This window comes from Aquarana catesbeiana, linkage group LG06 (assembly GCF_042186555.1).
Source record: "Aquarana catesbeiana isolate 2022-GZ linkage group LG06, ASM4218655v1, whole genome shotgun sequence".
Taxonomy (NCBI): Eukaryota; Metazoa; Chordata; class Amphibia; order Anura; family Ranidae; genus Aquarana; species Aquarana catesbeiana.
The window spans coordinates 22978311-23001771 of NC_133329.1; the positions used below are offsets into that span (position 1 = coordinate 22978311).

The 23461-nt window shown below is 42.1% G+C and overlaps 1 protein-coding gene across 4 annotated transcripts in view; it reads left to right on the plus strand.

The window, feature by feature from the left end:
• The window catches only part of LOC141148224 (uncharacterized), a 63352-nt gene extending 55946 nt beyond the window's left edge, over positions 1 to 7406 (plus strand). For 3 of the 4 annotated variants that reach the window (XM_073635470.1, XM_073635472.1, XM_073635473.1), the window contains one exon: positions 6531 to 7406. In XM_073635470.1, the coding sequence (XP_073491571.1) occupies positions 6531 to 6608 (78 nt within the window). In that variant the 3' untranslated portion in view covers positions 6609 to 7406. The remainder of the gene's footprint in view (positions 1 to 6530) is intronic. The other variant, XR_012245186.1, reaches the window with a different exon arrangement.
• The last annotated feature ends 16055 nt before the right edge of the window (positions 7407 to 23461 follow it).

Sequence of the window (23461 nt, forward strand, 5' to 3'; positions counted from 1 at the left end):
CTCGCAAGAATTTGTTTTTAGACTATCTATCTATCTATCTATCTATCTATCTATCTATCTATCTATCTATCTATCTATCTATCTATCTATCTATCTATCTATCTATCTATCTATCTATCTATCTACCTACCTACCTACCTACCTACCTACCTATCTATCTATCTATCTATCTATCTATCTATCTATCTATCTATCTATCTATCTATCTATCTATCTATCTATCTATCTTATATAAAGTACATCCTAATAGTATAATAGGGACTAAGCTTTACAGTTTCTCTCTTTCAATAGTCCATCAGTAAACTTCTATTGGCAGTAAGAGCTCATTCACACATGCAGTCTGGGAAGAGGTGAAAATAGTAGTTGAGCTGTGGTTTTACAGCTTCTCAACAGCTCCTTTAACCTAACACAGTGGCCTGGAGGAGGGTGTGTACATTTACACTAGTGGCAGCCCTTGCTGACCCTCTGAAAAGTGTTCTATTGTGGACCGCTTTTAGGAGGGCTGTTGACAGGATACTGAGAGGCAACGTGTCACTAGGCATGTGCATTTCGTTTCGTTCCGAATCGAAATTCGGACGAATTTTTCATTATTCGGAAATTCGGATGCATCCGAATTTCCGAATTACAAAAGTAAAGAATTTAAACGAATCCGAAAAAAAAACGAACGAATTCGAAAACATATTCGAATCGAATTCGAAAACATATTCGAATCGAATTCGAAAACATATTCGAAAACATATTCGAATCGAATTCGAAAACATATTCAAATCGAATTCGAAAACATATTCGAAAACATATTTGAATCGAATTCGAAAACATACTCGAATTCGAAAAAAATAAAAAACGTTTTTCTAAAAAAAAACAATAAGATAGAATATAAAATAATAAAGCAATAGAATATATATATATATATATATATATATATATATATATATATATATATATATATATATATATATATATATTTTTTTTTTTTTTTTTTAATTATTCTCTTCTATTGTTTTTTTATGCTTTTCTTTTCTATTATTTTATATTTTATAATAGTCTTTTCAATTCAAATTCAAATTCATTCTATACGAAATTCGAATTTCGGTACATGGCTTCTGAAGTTTGAATTTCGTATAGAATGAATTTGAATTGAAAAGACTATTATAAAATATAAAATAATAGAAAAGAAAAGCATAAAAAAACAATAGAAGAGAATAATAAAAAAAAAAATTATATATATATATATATATATATATATATATATATAATTTTTTTTTTTTTTATTATTCTCTTCTATTGTTTTTTTATGCTTTTCTTTTCTATTATTTTATATTTTATAATAGTCTTTTCAATTCAAATTCATTCTATACGAAATTCAAACTTCAGAAACCATGTACCGAAATTCGAATTTCGTATAGAATGAATTCGAATTGAAAAGACTATTACAGAATATATAATATATATATATATATATATATATATATATATATATATATATATTATATATATATATATATATATATATATATATATATATATATATATATATATATATATATATATATTATATATTCTGTAATAGTCTTTTCAATTCGAATTCATTCTATACGAAATTCGAATTTCGGTACATGGTTTCTGAAGTTTGAATTTCGTATAGAATGAATTCAAATTTGAATAGAAAAGATAGAAAACAGAATAGAAGAAAATATAATATATATATTATATTTTCTTCTATTCTGTTTTCTATCTTTCCTATTCAAATTCGAATTCATTTTATAAGAAATTCAAATTTCGGAAGATGGTTATATATATATATATATATATATATATATATATATATATATATGTGTGTGTATGTGTATATTATATATATATATATATAACCATATATATAGTTTACTTTTTCAAATTCAGTTATTGTTTTTTTCAAATGCGGTAGAATTTTTTCAAATTTTATAGTTTTTTTCGAATGTGGTAGAAATTGTTCAAATTTGACAGTTTTTTTTGAATGTGGTAGAATTTTTTCGAATTTGATATTTTTTTCGAATGTAGTAAAATTTTTTTTGAATTTGATAGTTTTTTTTGAATGTGGTAGAATTTTTTCGAATTTGACAGTTTTTTTCGAATGTGGTAGAATTTTTTCGAATTTGACAGTTTTTTTCGAATGTGGTAGAATTTTTTCGAATTTGACAGTTTTTTTCGAATGTGGTAGAATTTTTTCGAATTTGATAGTTTTTTCGAATGTGGTAGAAATTTTTCGAATTTGACAGTTTTTTTTCGAATGTGGTAGAATATTTTCGAATTTGATATTTTTTTCGAATGTGTTAGAATTTTTTCGAATTTGACAGTTTTTTTCGAATGTGGTAGAATTTTTTCGAATTTGATAGTTTTTTCAAATGTGTTAGAATTTTTTCGAATTTTATAGTTTTTTTCGAATGTGGTAGAAATTTTTCGAATTTGATATTTTTTTCGAATGTAGTAAAATTTTTTTTGAATTTGATAGTTTTTTTTGAATGTGGTAGAATTTTTTCGAATTTGACAGTTTTTTCGAATGTGGTAGAATTTTTTCGAATTTGACAGTTTTTTTCGAATGTGGTAGAATTTTTTCGAATTTGATAGTTTTTTTCGAATTTGTTAGAATTTTTTCGAATTTGATAGTTTTTTCGAATGTGGTAGAATTTTTTCGAATTTGACAGCTTTTTTCGAATGTGTTAGAATTTTTTCGAATTTGATAGTTTTTTCGAATACGGTCGAATTTTTTCGAATGCGGTCGAATTTTTTCGAATTCGAATACGAAACGAAACAAATTCCGAAAACGAATGTAATGAATGCAACGAATTTAACTAAACGAATTTAGTTAAATAACGAATCGAAACGAAACTAAACTAAACGAATTTTTTCATCCTGCACATGTCTGCGTGTCACCTCCACAGTGCATGACAGCCGTGGCAAACATTATACCCCCGTCACACTTGGAGGGCAGTTCCACCACTGAGTGCAACCCATTCAAATAAATAGGGTCATATGCAACAGCAAGCAATGTACAAGGTTGCTGAGGGGTGGTGCAGGCTTTTCAGGGTTAAAGCAGGTGGAAAGGAGACATATCACCTACCATATGTCCTCTCTGGATCATCTTCCACAGGGGCAGCAAGGGCTACCACCAGTGTAAATGGGCTCCAATAAATTCTCTCTAATCAACAAGGAGACAGACAGTTGTAGCCTGCAGCACGGACCCATTTGCATCCATTGTGTTTACTGTTAAATATTAATGAAGAGCTGTAGAAGTTTTCCTTCATTCCATGTTAGTGATCTAGTCTCAGTCAATCACATTATTTATTACAGGTAATTATAGAGCACCAATGATTTATGCAGCGCTCTACATATATGAGGTGTGAAAATGTAATTCCCTGAATTGACTGTAAATCAAATGTTAGTGTAGGAGCATAGTCATGAAGAAGCCATTTGTTAGGCCAGAGTTCCGGTCTTTACCTCTGAACAGATTCCCATAACCCCTTCAAAATTTCCAAGTAACAATGTTGGTTGACCATTGTACCATGTCCTATGAACTCATAGTGAACTATTCTCTTGAGATAAAAAAAAAACACACCAGTATGAATGTATGAGGGTTTTGGTTGCCCACTTCTTGAGCCAATGTGGACATCTTCCAATCCCTCCTTAAACTGCCTATCTCATTAAAAAACACTGGATTTCTTTATGGAATGTTCACTGTAATGAATAGTCCCGCACTCCGCTTGAGTGCTTTCGCCATATACCTCCAGTCTGAATATAGATTTTAGATATTAGCCGCACATTACAACCAGGAACAAGGCAGGACTCATTTGGTTGCAAGCTGGAACATGAACTGTTTATTGAAACACATGTGCAGAGAGATAACACTTAGGGACAACCCCTTCCTTTGCATTCAGGGAGGGATAAACTGTTCAATAACAATAGACGCACAGGTCAGGTGTATTCAAACTTCTAATCAGTAAACAGTCTTATCAGCAGGGAGGGGTTGCTGGAGGAATTCCCCCCTCCACATAGACATACATCCCATAATATATTTTTCTCCCAAGGCAGACAGACACAATAGAACAATGGAATACAACCACAGCCCAAACGACCCAGCAAAGAGTACACAACAAAATGAGACAATATACAATATATATATATATATATATATATATATATATATATATATATATATATATATATATATATATATATATATATATATATATATATATATATATATATATATTTATATATATATATACAACATTCCAGTGTGGTTGTACAGTGAGTCAGATTAGTACAGATCAGACTGAATTTCTCGGTCACCCTGTTCCCCCTTTTAGAAAGACAGGATGACTTAGACATAGGAGGTGCATGGGGAGCTGTAACAAGGGTTTCCCAACCTCCCCTAGGGATTCTGGGTTCCACAGACCCCCCGTCCAAAGTGACTCCCATCACATCTCTCCCCTTTCAGTGGCAGACTAACACAGGAGGAGACCCCAGACAGGTTGACTCCAAAGTTAGTCAGTAGTTCCAGTCCCCCAATGCCAGTATCCACACAGTACCCCAAATAAATTGTCCCAAACATAGCATTACTCACCCAATACAACCTCTGCCTCTCTCAGAGAACAAATCTGCCTCTGGTGAGAAGTGCAGACTGGCCCTTCTCCCTGGAGTCCTTTCAGCCACTGGAGAGAAGATAGAATGGCTGGGATCACTTCATTGTGCTGTTGGGGATCTAGGCCAACTGCCCAGCATCCCTGGGGTATACAGATGGAGACCACATCTTTTGTTAGCTGAGGGCAGAGGCCAGCAGAACTCTGCCCTGTTGCCAGCCCTGGGCCTCTGGAACTGCCACAAGTGTAGTGCAGAGGTCTTGGACCCAGTGGCATAGTGTGGGTTGTCAGTGCCCAGGGCAGCGCAAGTAATTTGTGTACCCTAACCTGCAGACTTTTAGCACTCCCCATATCCCTTCCCTTCCAACAATACAATAGTACTGACCAACCTGATTCCAACACTGACCACTACACTGACTTACCTGATTCCTTCACTGACCACTACACTTACCTACCTGATTCCTTCACTGACCACTACACTAACCTACCTGATTCCAACACTGACCACTACACTGACCAACCTGATTCCTTTACTGACCACTACACACTACACTGACCACTATACTGTCCACCACACTATACTGTCCACCACACTATACTGTCCACTACACTATACTGTCCACCACACTATACTGTCCACCACACTATACTGGCCACTACATTATACTGTCCACTACACTACACTGACCACTATACTATACTGTCTACTACACTGACCACTACAGTAAACTGACCACTATACTGTCCACTACACTACACTGACCACTATACTGTCCACTACACTATACTGTACACTATACTGCCCACTACACTGACCACTATACTGTCCACTACACTACACTGACCACTATACTGTCCACTACATTACTCTGACCACTATACTGTCCACTACACTACACTGACCACTATACTATCCACTACACTGACCACTATACTGTCCACTATACTATCCACTACACTGACCACTATACTGTCCACTACACTATACTGTCCACTATACTGTTGCCTGGAGAACTGGTCAGATATGTGAGACCATTCATCTTTTATCCGATCCCCAGCCTGTTCAAAGGGGTGCTTACAGTCACTTTGGGTATGTTGAATCATGCCATGAGAATTATTCCTGAGGATGGAGTCTGGCCCTCCTTCCCCTATTTCAGGACTCTGACTCGGTTGTCAGGTTACAGGCAGAGGCACGACCCAACTTAATCATGTGGGACCAATGGGTGACTGTAATGGCATCTCCATGTTTACTCCACAACCATGAGCAGGACTCTCGAAGTGTTTCAGACGCAGCTGACTCAGTTGGTTTTCGGCCATCTTGCGTCATGAGTGGTTGGCCCCTTAAAGTTCATCTGCCCAAGTTTGTGCATACTTCGGCATTTTCGTTATTTGCCAATACTGGCAGTTAGTCATATGGGGACCGGTTTGTTAGGTAGCTCATTGTTTTTCTTTACGGATGGTTTGGCTATAGCCAAATTTTTAATAGGGTGGATCAGGGTCTCTTTGAATCATGTCCTTCTTGTCTTCTTCTACAAGTGAAAAGGCTGGACGGAGTCTGAGGGGTATTTACCCCCTCCTCCTCTGTCTGATCGTGCGTCGGCTCGTCTTCATGGTTCCCACCCGTTTCCCCCAAACCTTTCATATATGCTTATACACATCGTACATTTTCATATTCATATATTCAGGGTATGCCCTCTTTTAGGAGTACTGACCAGCTAGACAAAGGCACACCTCAGGTCTTGGTAGTTAGGGTATCACAAGACTCTGACTACAAACTATACTGACTATAGGAGGTCAATGTCCCTGAGGCTCAGGCAGAATTATAATAAAGGACAAGCTTACAATATGATATATATATATATTATTTCTTTATTTTTTTTTTACTAAAATAAGTATTTTTTTTCCTTACAGATGGTGTTTTTCATAATCGGTGGACTTGTTGGACTTTTATTGATTATTCTGATTATTATCCTGTGTGTTACTTTATAGTAGAATAAATGAACATTGGTCTGTGCACACGAGGAGGAAGCTGAAGTTGAATTTTCTTTAAAGTAGATATACTGTAAACCCTAACTGGTGACATTGGTTTGATCTGTGCACTTTGTATCATAAATAATTGATATTTTTTTATAAATAAATTCCTCTTTTCACCATTTCTTCCTCCTTTCTTCCATCTCAGTACTACTGATCAGGTTCCTGACTACTCTAGGGATGGCTGCATGGCATTTCTCAGAATGGGCCTTCATCAGTCAGACTAACACAGAGATCCTATTAGGGATAATTTAACATGATTCAACTTAGGCCCTTCCTGAGGCATGGCCGACTGCCCCCATGTTAACTGCTGCATTCCCTTCGAATGGTGGTGGGTGGCCAAGCTGCTGGTAGGGCTTAAGTGGAATCATGTTAAAGCACCCCTAATGTGATCTCTGTGTTAGTCTGGCTAGGTTCCTCCATGTGATGGGCTGGTTCTCTATACATGAGTTGCCATGGTTCTAACTTTCTGATCTCAGGCCATCTTGTGCTCACTATATGATTGCTAACAATTACACACTAAAGGTTGCCCCTGAGGAAGAGCATCTTTGGGCAGGCACTTTTCTATAGCAAACCTATTATATGACCCCCAAGGAGAGGTTTCCCATACTGTCTTTACTCTGCAAAGCTGAAAAGAAAAAAAAAATCTTTCTGAACTAGATCTGACATGTTGAGTATATTAAAATAATGGCCTGGATGTAATATTGTATTTGTCACTATAAAAATAAAAAATAAAGTTTTGTAAGTTTTTTATTATTATTGTGTGTGTCTGGTTTTGTGCCCATTAAAGTACCCACCACCCAATATACCACTTGGTTCTATGTATTGATCATTTTTGGGGGGAATGGGCATTGATGCAGTTTCCAACTACCTCTATTTCCATATAACACCCTCAATCAGCAACAAGTTTTTGTAACCCTTATGCTGCAAGACTTAGTAAATAGATAGGAAGGTATAAAAAAATTACTTGGTTTGAAATTTTTTAACATCTCTTCAGTTACTTTGGCCTAGGCCAAAATTATGCCATACAACCCATGGGAGGAGGGGCTTTTTCAGATAAGCACACCCTCCTGCCTACATGCCTGAGCTATGGGGCATACGAACTCCAGGAAGCAGGACTGATGTTAGAAATCACAGGGCCCCATGCAGCCTGCCTAATAAGGCCCACCCCACCTCTGAGACTAACAAATGATATTTTCTTTAAAATGCCATTGCTGTGATGCTGTGCTTTGCAGTCATGGCAGAAATGATACCTTCATCGATAAATACCCATTCAAATGAATAGCGCTGCTCTGAAACCACATGCAAAGTCTCCAGTTTTGGTGTGCTTGCGTGGGGTTAAAACAGGTAGCGAGAAGACAATATAAAACATTTGAAGTTCCTCATTTCTTTTTTTTATTACTTTTTCGAATGTTACAATTTTTTTTACTTTTTTTCAAATTGTATTTATTTATTTATTTATTTGATGTCTCACATTTGAGATGGAGAAAGGGACTGAGGACAGAGATTGATCAGTCCCTTTCTCTGCAGCCTCGGCTGCACTGGATCTACAAGTGTCAGCAATAAGGCAATACAGCTCAGCAGGTGCCCGGGCCCCTCTTTTGAACCGATGGGGCCTGGGCCCAGTACAGGAGAGCTGGCTGTACTGCCCTGTTGTCATCAGCCCTGCCAGGAACTAAATGCTACATGAATCATCTGCCCTTACTCAAGATGGCTGTGGCTAGAAATGCTAGGCAGAGAGTTTTTTCAAAGTGATTTCTCAGAAAAATAAAGCATGGAGACATGGATCCCTTGCTATGGTTTAAAGTGGTTCTAAACCCTAGAAAAAAAAAACAAAAACAAAAAAAACCTGCAAAACAAAGACATAATGAGCTAGTATGCATAGCATACTAGCTCATTATGAATTACTTACCTGAGATTGAAGCCCCTGCAGCCTTCCTCATACCCCACTCTGGTGTGGCCGACATCGCTCCCGGACTTACTTTCGAGTATCGCGGGCTCTGGCGCTTTGATTGGCCGGAGCCGTGATGACATTACTCCCATAGGTTTGGCTCCATCCATCTTCCCATCAACTCTGACCAGCTTCCCTGTCCCTGCTGAAGAAAAGCATCCCCACCACATGATGCTGTCACCACCATATTTCATGGTGGGGATGGTGTGTTCAGGGTGATGTGCAGTGTTAGTTTTCCACCACACATTGCGTTTTACTTTTAGGCCAAAAAGTTACATTTTGGTCTCACCTGACCAGAGCACCTTCTTCCATGTTTGCTGTGTCCCCCACATGGCGTCTCACAAACTGAAAACAGGACTTCTTATAGCTTTCTTTCACCAATGTCTTTCTTCTTGCCACTCTTCCATAAAGGCCAGATTTGTGGAGAACACGACTAATAGTTGTCCTGTGGACAGATTCTCCTACCTGAGCTGTGGATCTCTGCAGCTCCTCCAGAGTTACTATGGACCTCTTGGCTCTTCTCTGATGAATGCTCTCCTTGCCCGGCCGGTCAGTTTAGGTGGACAGCCATGTCTTGGTAGGTTTGCAGTTGTGCCATACTCTTTCCAATTTCGGATGATGGATTGAACAGAGCTCTGTGAGATGTTCACAGCTTGGGATATTTTTTTATAACCTAATCCTGATTTATACTTCTCCACAACTTTATCCCTGACCTGTCTGTTGTGTTCCTTGGCCTTCATAAAGCTGTTTGCTCACTAAGGTTCTCTAAGAAACCTCCGAGGGCATCACAGAACAGCTGTATTTATACCGAGATTAAAACATAGAGGTGGACACAGGTGGACTCTATTTACTAATTAGGTGACTTCTGAAGGCAATTGGTTCCACTAGATTTTAGTTAGGAGAATGAGAGTAAAGGGGGCTGAATACAAATGCACGTCACACTTTTCAGATATTTATTTGTAAAAAATGTTAAAACCATATTCCTTCCACTTCACAACTATGTGCCACTTTGTGTTGGTCTATCACATAAAATCCCAATAAAATGCGTTTACATTTTTGGTTGTAACATGACAAAATATGGAAAATGTCAAGGGGTATAAATACTTTTTCAAGGCACTGTACATAAATAGATTTATAAGGACATTTGCTGAGCTCTACAAAGTTAATGATTACAAGTTTACTGTGTCTCTTTTTGGACATGAACTACGAGACCTTCCTGCCCTTGATGTGAGCTGCCATCCTACTGTGTGATCTTGAATACTGAGACTGTGGAAATCTCCAGCCATGGAATCATTTAGATTTGGAATGTTCATCATGTTAGAACGGTCACTAAAATAAATATCACCTTAAACATTCAAGAACAAGGAAATATACAAATGTTGAACTTTGATACCACAAACCCAGAGAAGGATACAAGGAATTCCCCTCCTTCTTAGGAATGTGATATTACGGCTGAAACACAAGGAAGAGAAGTTTAATCCTTTCAATGGCAGAGATGTTTTTTAATTGTTTTTGTACATGATAAAAAATAATTGATTACCTAGATCCCCAAACATTATAATTATATATATATATATATATATATATATATATATATATATATATATATATATATATATATGTAGGAAGGCCAGTATGGTGGCCTGAATTTATGGGAGGAGCCCGGGGGGTACTTAAGCAGCCCGCTCACCTGTGGTGCTTGTCGGTTTCCTGTGCGCGATATACGTCACTAGGCCGACTATTCGATATACCAGCGTCCGCAAGTTCTTGCCTCGCAAGTTCCCGTATTTTCGATATTCCGTACTCAAAACCTTCGAAGTCCGCGTTTTTCGTTCGTATTTTGTACCACGCGTCTGGCTTGGCTGTCGCAGGTAAGGTCCCGTCGGACTTTTCGTTTTCATATCATGTCACTAAACCGTGATTTCAAATTTTCGTTTCACTCGCATTTCACAAACTGCAATGTATATCGCTTGTACGTTCGATATGTTACCATTTCGACAGCACCGCGACACAGACGTCGCTTCATTTCTAGCATGTCGGTATTCAAAAGAAAAAAAAAAAAAAATATATATATGCGTCGGTAGACAGCCATAGCGACTCGCAATTTGCAATTTATCAAGTCAGTTCGATACCAACCATTTCTCATTTCTGAAACATTTCTAAACTCATTTCTGACATTTCAAATCATTTCAAACATTTCTCATTTCGGTCACCTACCGCGCTCCGATTCGAATCCAGTCGCACCAAAAGATGCACCGATTCGTTCCGGTGTGCCCCAGTTGTTACGGCCTCATTTCTATACATGCTCCAGAGTTACGTTATTGTCTGACATTAGTACCTCTGTCATGTTTATCATTTCATTTCCACGTATCACGTCCCGACACGAATCCAGTCGCATGCAAAAGGCACCGATTCGTCTCGGCGTGCCCCAGGATTGGCCTCATTTCTATACATGCTCCAGAGTTACGTTTTCAGTCATTCATACCTCTGTCATGGTTATCATTTCATTTCCACCTATCACGTTCCGACATGAATCCAGTCGCATGGCAATGCACCGATTCGTCTCGGCGTGCCCCAGGATTGGCCTCATTTCTATACATGCTCCAGAGTTACGTTTTCAGTCATTCATACCTCTGTCATGGTTATCATTTCATTTCCACCTATCACGTTCCGACATGAATCCAGTCGCATGGCAATGCACCGATTCGTCCCGGCGTGCCCCAGGATTGGCCTCATTTCTATACATGCTCCAGAGTTACGTTTTCAGTCATTCATACCTCTGTCATGGTTATCATTTCATTTCCACCTATCACGTTCCGACATGAATCCAGTCGCATGGCAATGCACCGATTCGTCTCGGCGTGCCCCAGGATTGGCCTCATTTCTATACATGCTCCAGAGTTACGTTTTCAGTCATTCATACCTCTGTCATGGTTATCATTTCATTTCCACCTATCACGTTCCGACATGAATCCAGTCGCATGGCAATGCACCGATTCGTCTCGGCGTGCCCCAGGACTGGCCTCATTTCTATACATGCTCCAGAGTTACGTTTATCAGTAATTCGTACCTTCTGTCATGGTTATCATTTCATTTCCACCTATCACGTTCCGACATGAATCCAGTCGCATGGCAATGCACCGATTCGTCTCGGCGTGCCCCAGGACTGGCCTCATTTCTATACATGCTCCAGGGTTACGTTTATCAGTAATTCGTACCTTCTGTCATGGTTATCATTTCATTTCCACGTATCACGTTCACACATGAATCCAGTCGCATGGAAATGCACCGATTCATTATGGCGTACCCCAGGGCTCGGCCTCATTTCTGATACATGCTTCAAAGTCCGGATCATAGCTAATCGCAGACATCGGGGGATGGATCCATGTCTCTGCCATGCAGCTTACTACCATTTCACTCCCACAACGCATCACCGTTTCGGAACCAGTCGCATCTGACATGCACCGATTCTTTACGGAATGCCTCGCTGGTTCCAAACAGCATTTCATACCTATACCAGAGCTCGGTTGGTTGCCAGTCGCAAACACGGCACAACCAATTCAAGCCTCGGTCTAATAATCATTTCTCTCATTTCATTTCATACGGTGCTCCGATTCGAATCCAGATGCATCAAACAGGCACCAGATCGTCCCGCGTGCACCAATGTTTTCACTTGCCTCATTTCAATACATGCTCCAGAGCCCGGTTCTCGGTCGAATCGATGACGACGACCAGGCCGGACCTCTGTCATGGAGTCCATTCATAATCAACGCAAACATTTCGAATCATTTCATTGTCATACAAATCGTTGCTTCAAAAAATCAGTTAGCAATCCCTTCACGAATTGTCACCTTTTCGTTTTTCTCAGGTCAGTCAAAGTTCAGTAGGTCCACCCTGCACCAGGTTGGACGATATCCCCCCAGGTAAAAAAAAAAAAAAAAAAAGGGGGAATGGGAGAATAAGTCGGGTAAGTATGACTCAGCGGATCAAAGAAAAAAAAAAAAAAAACTTGAAATTCATCTCACCCCTAATAGGTTACAGTCAACCAGGAAATAAAAGCTCAAGAGAATCCTCACCAGAGCAACGATATCTCAGACCGGCAGCGAAGACCTCACGGCCCCTCTGTCACCTTCTCCAGTCTCAGAAAGCGGCAGCGTGCAATCCCTTAGGGGATGGACTATCCCCAAACTGACGGCAGAGCTCAGACGCAGAGGTGTCCCCTTCCCCGCCACAGCAAGGAAAGGCGAGCTTTTCAAACTCCTCTTTCCCCCACCAGCAGCAGGACCCAGTACCCAACAGGCATCCCTTCAGTCGATATCATCGGCCATTTCACAGTTACACACGATGGTGTCATCTCTATCCGCCTCAGTGGCAGACGTCCAAACCAGGGTTGCACTTCTGGAGGCCCGACCGGCCACGGCTGTCCCCGACCCAACGGCAACTCAAAGCTTGACACCTCTTCCTGCAGGTACCTCAGGCTCGAGCCATATTGTCTACCCCTCCCACCTGGTCCCAACCAGTATCAGGAAGGACATCTTGGACGGCAAGGACGTCAACCTGGCCTCTCTCCTCATTTCCGTGCATGATTTGGCAGAAAATAAAGCCTACTCCTGGGGTGACATATCAGTGGTCCTTAAAGCCAAAGACCCCAGATTGAACCGCAAGCTAACAGTCTCAGAGTTTACCCTGGCCTTTGGCATGTTCAGAGATGTCCTGTGCTCAGCCACCCCTAGCAGGCGGGAAGAGCTGGACTTGTATCTCCATACTGTGGTAGACTTGGGCCACAAGTACGGAGGTTTTGCCTTTTACGACTACCATCGTTCCTTTTCAGCCAAGGCCGCGGCCAGACTCATACAGTTCCAGATCACGACAGATTGGAGTCTCATGGATACAGAGCTCTTCTGCCGCCACTTTGCCGGCTTACGCTCACCTCTGTGTGCGATTTGCCAGTCTTCCACCCACACTGCCACCTGGTGCGCCAATACGGCAACCAGACGGCCTTTCGAGTTTCCCTCTACCTCAGGTTCAGTACAGGGTCAGCCGATCCCTGAACCAACGCCTCAGGTGGACAAACTCGGACGCCCAGTCCGAACCGTGGGAGGGGCAGCCATCTGTAATAACTTTAATCAGGGGTCCTGCAACTTCAGTCAGTGCCGTCTACTTCACCTCTGCACCTTATGTCATAGAGCACACCCTAGGATTTTGTGCGAAGTCAAGCAACACAAGAAGGCGTGACTAAGCCGGATCAACCTCTTATGGTTAGGATGGTATCTCACTTCACATCCCACCCCTTCCCTGGCCACCTTCCTTATCCAAGGCTTCACAGCAGGCTTTCACACCGGCCTCATTTCACTACCCCACACTACCCACGAATGTGCCAATCTTCGTTCGGCAGCCATTGACGAACAAGCCATAGATCAGCTCTTACAGGCAGAGGTGGATCGAGGTTACGTGATAGGCCCTTTCAGTTGCCCCCCTTTCAACACATGGAGAGTCAGCCCTATTGGGCTTGTCAAGGGCAAGTTTTCAAATAAATTGCGTTTGGTGTACGACTTGTCTGCGCCTCATTCTTCCCACATACCCAGCCTCAATTCCCTGATCCCCTCCGAGGAGTTTTCCCTAAAATATTCTTCCGTAGACATGGCAATACAAGCGATCATCAAAGCAGGCACAGGCGCCTGGCTCTCCAAAGCCGACATCTCGGATGCCTTCAAGCTCCTGCCCATCCACCCATCCCTTTGGTGCTGGCATGGCATCAAGTGGAAGGAAGCATATTATTTTGCTACAAAGCTCACCTTCGGTTCGAAGAGTAGCCCGTGGCTCTTCGACACGTTCGCCCAGTCCCTCGGTTGGATACTATTACACAAGGGTCAATGCCATGAAGTCATCCATTATCTAGATGACTTCCTACTGATAGAACCACCCAGCAAGCCCCCAGGAGATCTCGACAAACTTAGGGTAATTTTTGGAAACCTCAATGTTCCTATTGCCGAGCACAAAGTCGATGGCCCAGCAAATAGCATCACTTTTCTCGGGGTCAGCTTGGATACCTGCGCAATGCAAGCCAGTCTCCCCCTCGACAAACTAACACGCATTAGGGCAGTCCTTCACGAGTTTACACACACCAAGGACTGTACCAAAAAACAGTTGCAGTCCCTCCTGGGTATGCTCAACTTCGCTATGCGAATTATTCCACAAGGCCGCACATTTGTATCACGCCTACTCAGATTTCTGTCGGAAACTCAAGACCCTGATCAGATTCTGAATTTAGACTCCGCAGCCATAGCGGACCTATCCATGTGGGAGGAATTCTTGTCCGCCTGGAATGGCATATCTCTATTCATACCTATAGTTTCGGTCCGTTCACCCCAGGTGGTAACGGACGCCGCAGCCTCCACAGGTTTCGCGGCAATTTTTGGCCATCATTGGTTTTCAGGACCCTGGCCTCAACAGATACTATTGATACCCGGCTTTTCCCAAACATCTGCCCTCTTTGAGCTTTACCCCATAGTGGCAGCCGCACAACTCTGGGGCCACCACTGGACAGGACAAACTGTAGTCTTTAGCACCGACAACCAGGCCACGGCAGACATCATCAACAAAGGCAGGTCCAAGTCCTTAGCAGTCATGTCCTTCCTGCGCAGGTTGGTACAACTGTCTTTACAACATCAGTTTAATATACACGGTGCATTTATTCCCGGCAGATACAACTCAGCAGCTGACGCATTGTCACGTTTCAATTATTCCTCCTTTTTCAAACAGGTTCCCGATGCCGATCCAATGTCGGCCCCTATCCCTGTCTGGTCACAACTGACCCTGGACTAGATCAACATTTACACGGAGCTACACAACTCATAAATCGTTCCCTCTCCTACAACACACTTAAAGCCTACCAGACAGCTTGGAAGGCCTTTAACAAATTCCTCACGTCCTGCCGTAAAGGACCAACAGATATCAAGCAGGTACTGGCCTTCACTGCACACTGCCACACGCAGTTGGCCTTATCCTACAATACCATCCGGCTATACCTAGCCGGCATTCAACATTTTATGGCGCTTGAAGACCCCACGAAATCTTCACTATTCTCATCTCACGCTATACGAGCCGTTTTAAGGGGAATCCAGAAACAACAACCAGTCATCAGCACTAAGCGCTTGCCCATTACGGGACCCATCTTTAGGGACATGTCAACTATTCTGGCTACCTCGCCATTCGGTCTGCTCCGCAGCACGGTCTTACAAGCAGCGATATATCTAGCGTACTATGGGTTCATGCGCCCTGGCGAATTCACCTCTAACAAACCCACAGACCGAGTACTATGCAGACGACACTTACTTAGATACCAAGACCACTTCATCCTGCACCTCGAGGTCTCTAAAACCCAGCAAACGGGCTCAGGAGCGAACATTCACCTCTTCAAAACCGACAACAGCTGGTGTCCAGTCGCCGTACTCAACCGGCTCCTGTCACTCCTGCCTGAACAACCAGACAGCAGTCCCCTTCTACCGTTCCCAGTTAAACCCTTAAACGCCTCTCAGTTTGTGGAACACATAAGAATACTTCTCCGCAATCTTCATCTTAACCCTAGTCAGTATTCCGGACACTCGTTCCGCATCGGAGCAGCCTCCGCGGCATCCCGCCACGGGGTTCCGGACCACATCATCAAAAGACTGGGCAGGTGGAAGTCAGCCTGCTTCGCCCGGTATATCCCCAACCCACAAACAGAGATGGCACAGGCATTCTCCAAATTGGCTCAATAAATAATTGAAAATCAATAAAATCATAACCCTACCTGAATGTTTTTGCCCCCTTATTTTGGCATACCGGCCATTAGACCAAGGCACACTTTCAGGTCCATTTCATAAGCTAAGTCCACACTTTCAGGTCCATTTCCGATGCTAAGTCCTATCTTTACTATAAGTGGTATCCATGTACATACCGGACATAGGGCTCCAACCATAAGTAGGAAGGCCAGTATGGTGGCCTGAATTTATGGGAGGAGCCCGGGGGGTACTTAAGCAGCCCGCTCACCTGTGGTGCTTGTCGGTTTCCTGTGCGCGATACCCACCCTCCCATCCCCATTTCACAGCATTTCTCAAACTATTCATTTCATTCATTTCTCTTACAGAATAATCATTTCTTAAACCAGGGTATGCCCCCTTATTTTGGCATACCGGCCATTAGACCAAGGCACACTTTCAGGTCCATTTCATAAGCTAAGTCCACACTTTCAGGTCCATTTCCGATGCTAAGTCCTATCTTTACTATAAGTGGTATCCATGTACATACCGGACATAGGGCTCCAACCATAAATATATATATATATATATATATATATATATATATATATATATACACACACACGCAGTCAGGCCCATAAATATTGGGACATTGACACAATTCTAATCTTTTTGGCTCTATACACCACCACAATGGATTTAAGATGAAATGAACAAGATGTGATTTAACTGCAGACTTTCAACTTTAATTTGAGGGTATTTACATCCAAGTCAGGTGAACGCTGTAGGAATTACAACAGTTTGTATATGTGATTCCCACTTTTTAAGGGACCAAAAGTAATGGGACAATTGGCTGCTCAGCTGTTCCATGGCCAGGTGTGTGTTATTCCATCATTATCCCATTTACAAGGAGCAGATAAAAGGTCCAGAGTTAATTTCAAGTGTGCTATTTGCATTTGGAATCTGTTGCTGTCAGCTCTCAATATGAGATCCAAAGAGCTGTCACTATCAGTGAAGCAAGACATCATTAGGCTTTAACTGCAGACTTTCAGCTTTAATTTGAGGGTATTTACATCCAAATCAGATGAACAGTGTAGGAATTATAACAGTTTGGATATGTGCCTCACACTTTTTAAGGGACCAAAAGTAACAATCATCCATCAAACTTTCACTTTTTAATACTTGGTTGGAAATCCTTTGCAGTCAATTACAGCCTGAAGTCTGGAACACATAGACATCACCAGACACTGGGTTTCATCCCTGGTGATGTTCTGCCAGGCCTCTACTGCAACTGTCCTCAGTTCCTGCTTGTTCTTGGGGCATTTTCCCTTCAGTTTTGTCTTCAGCAAGTGAAATGCATGCTCAATCGGATTCAGGTCAGGTGATTGACTTGGCCATTGCATAACATTCCACTTCTTTCCCTTAAATAACTCTTTGGTTGCTTTCACAGTATGCTTCTGGTCATTGTCCATCTGCACTGTGAAGTGCCATCCAATGAATTCTGAAGCATTTTGCTGAATATGAGCAGATAATATTGCCCGAAACACTTCAGAATTCACCCTGCTGCTTTTGTCAGCAGTCACATCATCAATAAATACAAGAGAATCAGTTCCATTGGCAGCCATACATGCCCACGCCATGACACAACCACCACCATGCTTCACTGATGAGGTGGTATGCTTTGGATCATGAGCAGTTCCTTTCCTTCTCCATACTCTTCTCTTCCCATCACTCTGGTACAAGTTGATCTTGGTCTCATCTATCCATAGGATGTTGTTCCAGAACTGTGAAGGCTTTTTTAGATGTTGTTTGGCAAACTCGAATCTGGCCTTCCTGTTTTTGAGGCTCACTAATTGATTACATTAGTATTCACTTCATTCTGGTGAAGTCTTCTCTTGATTGTTGACTTTGACACACGTACACCTACCTCCTGGAGAGTGTTCTTGATCTGGCCAACTGTTGTGAAGGGTGTTTTCTTCATCAGGGAAAGAATTGTTCAGTCATCCACCACAGTTGTTTTCTGTGGTCTTTTGGTGTTGCTGAACTCACCGGTGCGTTCTTTCTTTTTAAGGATGTTCCAAACAGTTGACTTGGCAACACCTAATATTTTTGCTATCTCTCTGATGGGTTTGTTTTGTTTTTTCAGCCTAATGATGGCTTGCTTCACTGATAGTGACAGCTCTTTGGATCTCATATTGAGAGTTGACAGCAACAGATTCCAAATGCAAATAGCACACTTGAAATGAACTCTGGACCTTTTATCTGCTCCTTGTAAATGGGATAATGATGGAATAACACACACCTGGCCATGGAACAGCTGAGCAGCCAATTGTCCCATTACTTTTGGTCCCTGTATATGTGGGAGGCACATATACAAACTGTTGTAATTCCTACACCGTTCACCTGATTTGGATGTAAATACCCTCGAATTAAAGCTGAAGGTCTTCAGTTAAAGCACATCTTGTTCGTTTCATTTCAAATCCATTGTGGTGGTGTATAGAGCCAAAAAGATTAGAATTGTGTGGATGTCCCAATATTTATGGACCTGACTGTATGTTTTTGTGTGTATGTATGTGTGTATATATATATATATATATATATATATATATATATATATATATACAGTATCTCACAAAAGTGAGTACACCCCTCACATTTTTGGTAAATATTTTCTTCTATCTTTTCATGTGACAACACTGAAGAAAAGACACTTTGCTACAATGTAAAGTAGTGAGTGTACAGCTTGTATAACAGTGTAAATTTTCTGTCCCCTCAAAATAACTCAACACACAACCATTCATGTCTAAACCACTGGCAACAAAAGTCAGTACACCCCTAAGTGAAAATGTCCAAATTGGGCCCAATTAGCCGTTTTCCTTCCCCGGTGTCATGTGACTCATTTGTGTTACAAGGTCTCAGTTATGAATGGTTATACAAGCTGTACACTCACTACTTTACATTGTAGCAAAGTTTCATTTCTTCAGTGTTGTCACATGAAAAGATAGAAGAAAATATTTACAAAAATGTGAGGGGTGTATGTTCAGCATTGACTGCCTGGGGTGGTAAAAATAGTGGGAGGTATTAGAATTACACCAAGGCCCTTAAGGTTTATACTAAACAATTACACTATTGCCCTAAATGATATGTTTCATAGAGAGACCTCTCTATGACAGGGAACTTACACTGTATTTATTTTAAATCATTTGTAATACTAATTATAGATCTGCATAATTAGCCTCTTGTATATCTGCCTGAAGTTCAGCTTCAGTCATTATGTGTGTATGTGACTACCATCCACTGTTAGATCTAGTGGCACAGTGGTGTAGTGGTTAGCACTCTCACCTAGCAGTAAAAAGGGTCGCTGGTTCGAATCCCAACCACGACACTACCTGCTTGGAGTTTGCATGTTCTCCCTGTGCCTGCGTGGGTTTCCTCCGGGTGCTCCGGTTTCCTCCCACACTCCAAAGACATGCTGGTAGGTTAATTGGCTTCTGTCCAAAATTGGCCCTAGTATATGAATGGGGACCTTGGATTGAGGGTAGGGACTGATGTGAGTGTGCGATGTACAGGGTTAGGGACAAGGGTCAGGGTTGTAGACACACACTCACTCAGGTTGAACTGGATGGACTGGTGTCTTTATTCAACCTTACTAACTATGTATGTACTATGTATATTGCTTTCTTGCTTTTCAGGTTCTGTTGTGACAACTGCAAACATTATCACCATGAACTTCACAAGCATTGTTTTCTTTAAAGGCTCGTGTTTTTTCACCTTATGGCATCCTATGCATTAAGGTGAAAAAACACCTGTCAGTCACCGCCCAACCCCCCCCCCCCGTTTTACTTACCTGAGCCCCTTCATCTCCTTGGCAGGGACGCCCTGTCCCTTTCTCCATGGGGTCCCGGCTCTTGATTGGATAGATTGATAGCAGTGCAGCCATTGGCTCCAATTGCTGTCAATCAAATTCAATGACGTGGGCCGCCGAGGGGCGGGGCTGAGTCCGGCATTTATGTCTGTGGACGCAAATGCTGGATTTGGGAGCGTGCGCGCAAGGTAATCCCCTCGGGAGAGCGCTTCTCCTAGGGGGTTATCTAATGCGGGGAGGAGCCACGAGAGCCGCCGGGGGACCCCAGAAGAGGATGTTCGGGGCCACTCTGTTCAAAGTGAGCTGCACAGTGGAGGTAAGTATGATATGTTTGTTATTTAAAAAAAAATAAAAAACGATCCTTTACAATCATTTTAAACCTGCCAGTCCACATGAACTGATATGACATGGGAAAAAAAATGTGTATAGTGATTGGGTAGGTGAAGAAAATGACTGATTAAATATTCACAAAACAGGAGCTGGCAATCACACAACAGAACTTTTGTGTAACGTATTAGAAAATAAAGATTGTTGTGCTAATGAAACAATATAACAAAAAAAAAAAGAATGTCATTAACCACTTCAGCCCCGGAAGAATTTACCCTCTTCCTGACCAGAGCACTTTTTGCGATTCGGCACTGCGTTGTTTTAACTGACAATTGCACGGTCGTGCGACGTTGCACCCAAACAAAATTGATGTCCTTTTTCCCCAAAAAATAGAGCTTTCTTTTGGTGGTATTTGATCACCTCTGCGGTTTTTATTTTTTGCACTATAAACAAAAAAAGAGCGACAATTTTGAAAAAAAAGCAATATTTTTTACTTTTTGCTATAATAAATATCCCCCAAAAATATATAAAAATATATAAAAAAAAACAATTTTTTTCCTCAGTTGAGGCCAATATGTATTCTTCTACATATTGTTGGTAAAAAAATTGCAATAAGAGTATTATGGTTGGTTTGCGCAAAAGTTATTGCATCTACAAAATAGGGGATAGATTTATGGCATTTTTATTATTATTATAATTTTTTTTTTTTTATGGCAGCGATCTGCAATTTTTATCATGACTGCGACATTATGACAGACACATTGGACACTTTTGACACTATTTTGGGACCATTGTCATTTATAGAGCGATCAGTGCTATAAAAATGCACTGATTATTGTGTAAATGATACGGGCAGGGAAGGGGTTAAACACTAGGGGGTGATCAAGGGGTTACGTGTGTCCTAGGGAGTGATTCTAACTCTGGGGAGGGTGGGCTACTACTCACATGACAGCGATCACTGCTCCTGATGATGGGGAGCAGTGATCTCTGTCATGACACTAGGCAGAACAGGGAAATGTCTTGTTTACATCGTTCTTCCGCTCCGTGACACAATCACGGACATTGAGTCTGCGGGACCCACGGCCGCAGTCACGGAGCGCACGCCCACAATGCTGCATATTAAAGGGGACGTACCTGTACGCCCATTTGCCCAGCCGTGCCATTGTGCCGATGTATATCGTCATGCGCTGGTCGGCAAGGGGTTAATATATAACATTGATCAGTCCATAAAGAAATACAAATTAAGTGAAATATCCTTTACATTCGTGTCTCAAAGGTGTTGAACGACAGAACACCCGGAGTGCACCTCCCACCATGATAGGAAAAAAGGCTGTGCCCTTACCAGAGAACTAGACTCCACGCTATAGGACCCTGGTAAAGCGGGGGTGTTCATGCGGCACATGGTATCCGTCCTCTGGATGTAGACAATGTAATATGGATATCAACACCACTGGTTGCTCTCTTTTGTCTTTTCGCTCACAGGTAAATGTAAAAAAACAGAGGAGAACGCCAACATAGCATAAAACCGTGATTATGCAGCGATCAGTGCTATAAAAATGCACTGATTACTGTATAAATGACACTGGCAGGAAAGGGGTTAAACACTAGGGGGCGATCAAGGGTATAGTGTGTCCTAAAGAGCGATTCTAACTGTGGAGGGATGGGCTACCTAGGACATGACAGAGATCGCTGCTCCCGATGACAGGGAGCAGTAGATCCCTGTCATGTCACTAGGCAGAAATGGGAAATGCCTTGTTTACATAGGCATCTCACCGTTCTGCGGCTCTTTGACACAATCGCAGTCCCCGGGTGGACAACAAGTCAGTGGGACCCGTGGGCACAGTCACAATGTATGCAGTGGGCGCTCGCTAGCTCTGCCAATTAAAGATGACGTACAGGTACGCCCATTTGCCCACCGCTGCCATTGTGCTGACGTATATCGGTGTGCAGCGATCGGCAAGTGGTTAATGGACTTTTAACCCAATGTCGACTTAACTCCCACTTTATTTCCCCAATTTTTGCGTCAATCATCTCTATTTATTTTTTATTTTTTGGTCAACTTTATTGCTATCACAAGGGATGAACATCATTGCATGTGATAACGTTGGCTGTAACAGGTCCTCTTTATGGAGAGATCTAAGGTCTATTAGACCCAGGGTCTCCCATCTGCCCTCAAAAGCATCTGATAAAACCAAGATTGGTTTGATCCGCTGCTGTACAAGCCGGTAATGGTTTGTAAACAAACAAATGGAAACCAGAAGTGATGAAATCCTTGTCTCTTCCAGTTTCTGACTGCACAGAAGCGGAGGAACAATGGTTTCTCCCACTCTTCCTAGTGCATCTGATGCTACAAGTCACTTCAGTCCTGGGTTTCCCAAGGGGTTGGGAGAGACCAGGAAAGGCAGCAGGATGGATCCCCTTCTGCATCCTGTGAATGTGATTGGGTGGCTGTATAGCTGCATGGATCACTTTTACTTTGTAGAGAATCACCGACTGAATATAATATCAGGATCATGGCTGCAGCCATGACCCTGGTACAACCTGGTACAACCCGCTGACTTTTATTAGTAGAACACTTACCTGCAGTGGCAGCTGGTGCTCCATCTGTCGGAGGGGCAGCAGACAGACCTGACCACAGACATCCCCCCATCGATCCAGCCTGCCAGCCCCCCACACAGTAACCCTTCCCCGGTTGCTCGAGCCCACCACAGTACACCATACCCACACCCCACCCCCCAGTCACGGCCTCTTTTACTCACCCTCTGGCCCGCCAGGCCCCCCATCAGCCCTGCACTTACCCCATGCAGGCCCAGCTGTGGCGGTGGCTTCCCCCCCTCCGTCTCCTCTGTGTCCCAGCCAACGCTTCTCTTCCCTGCCAATCGGGTCTTCAGACTCCTGGCCAATGGGGTCTCAGGACCCACTTCCAGAT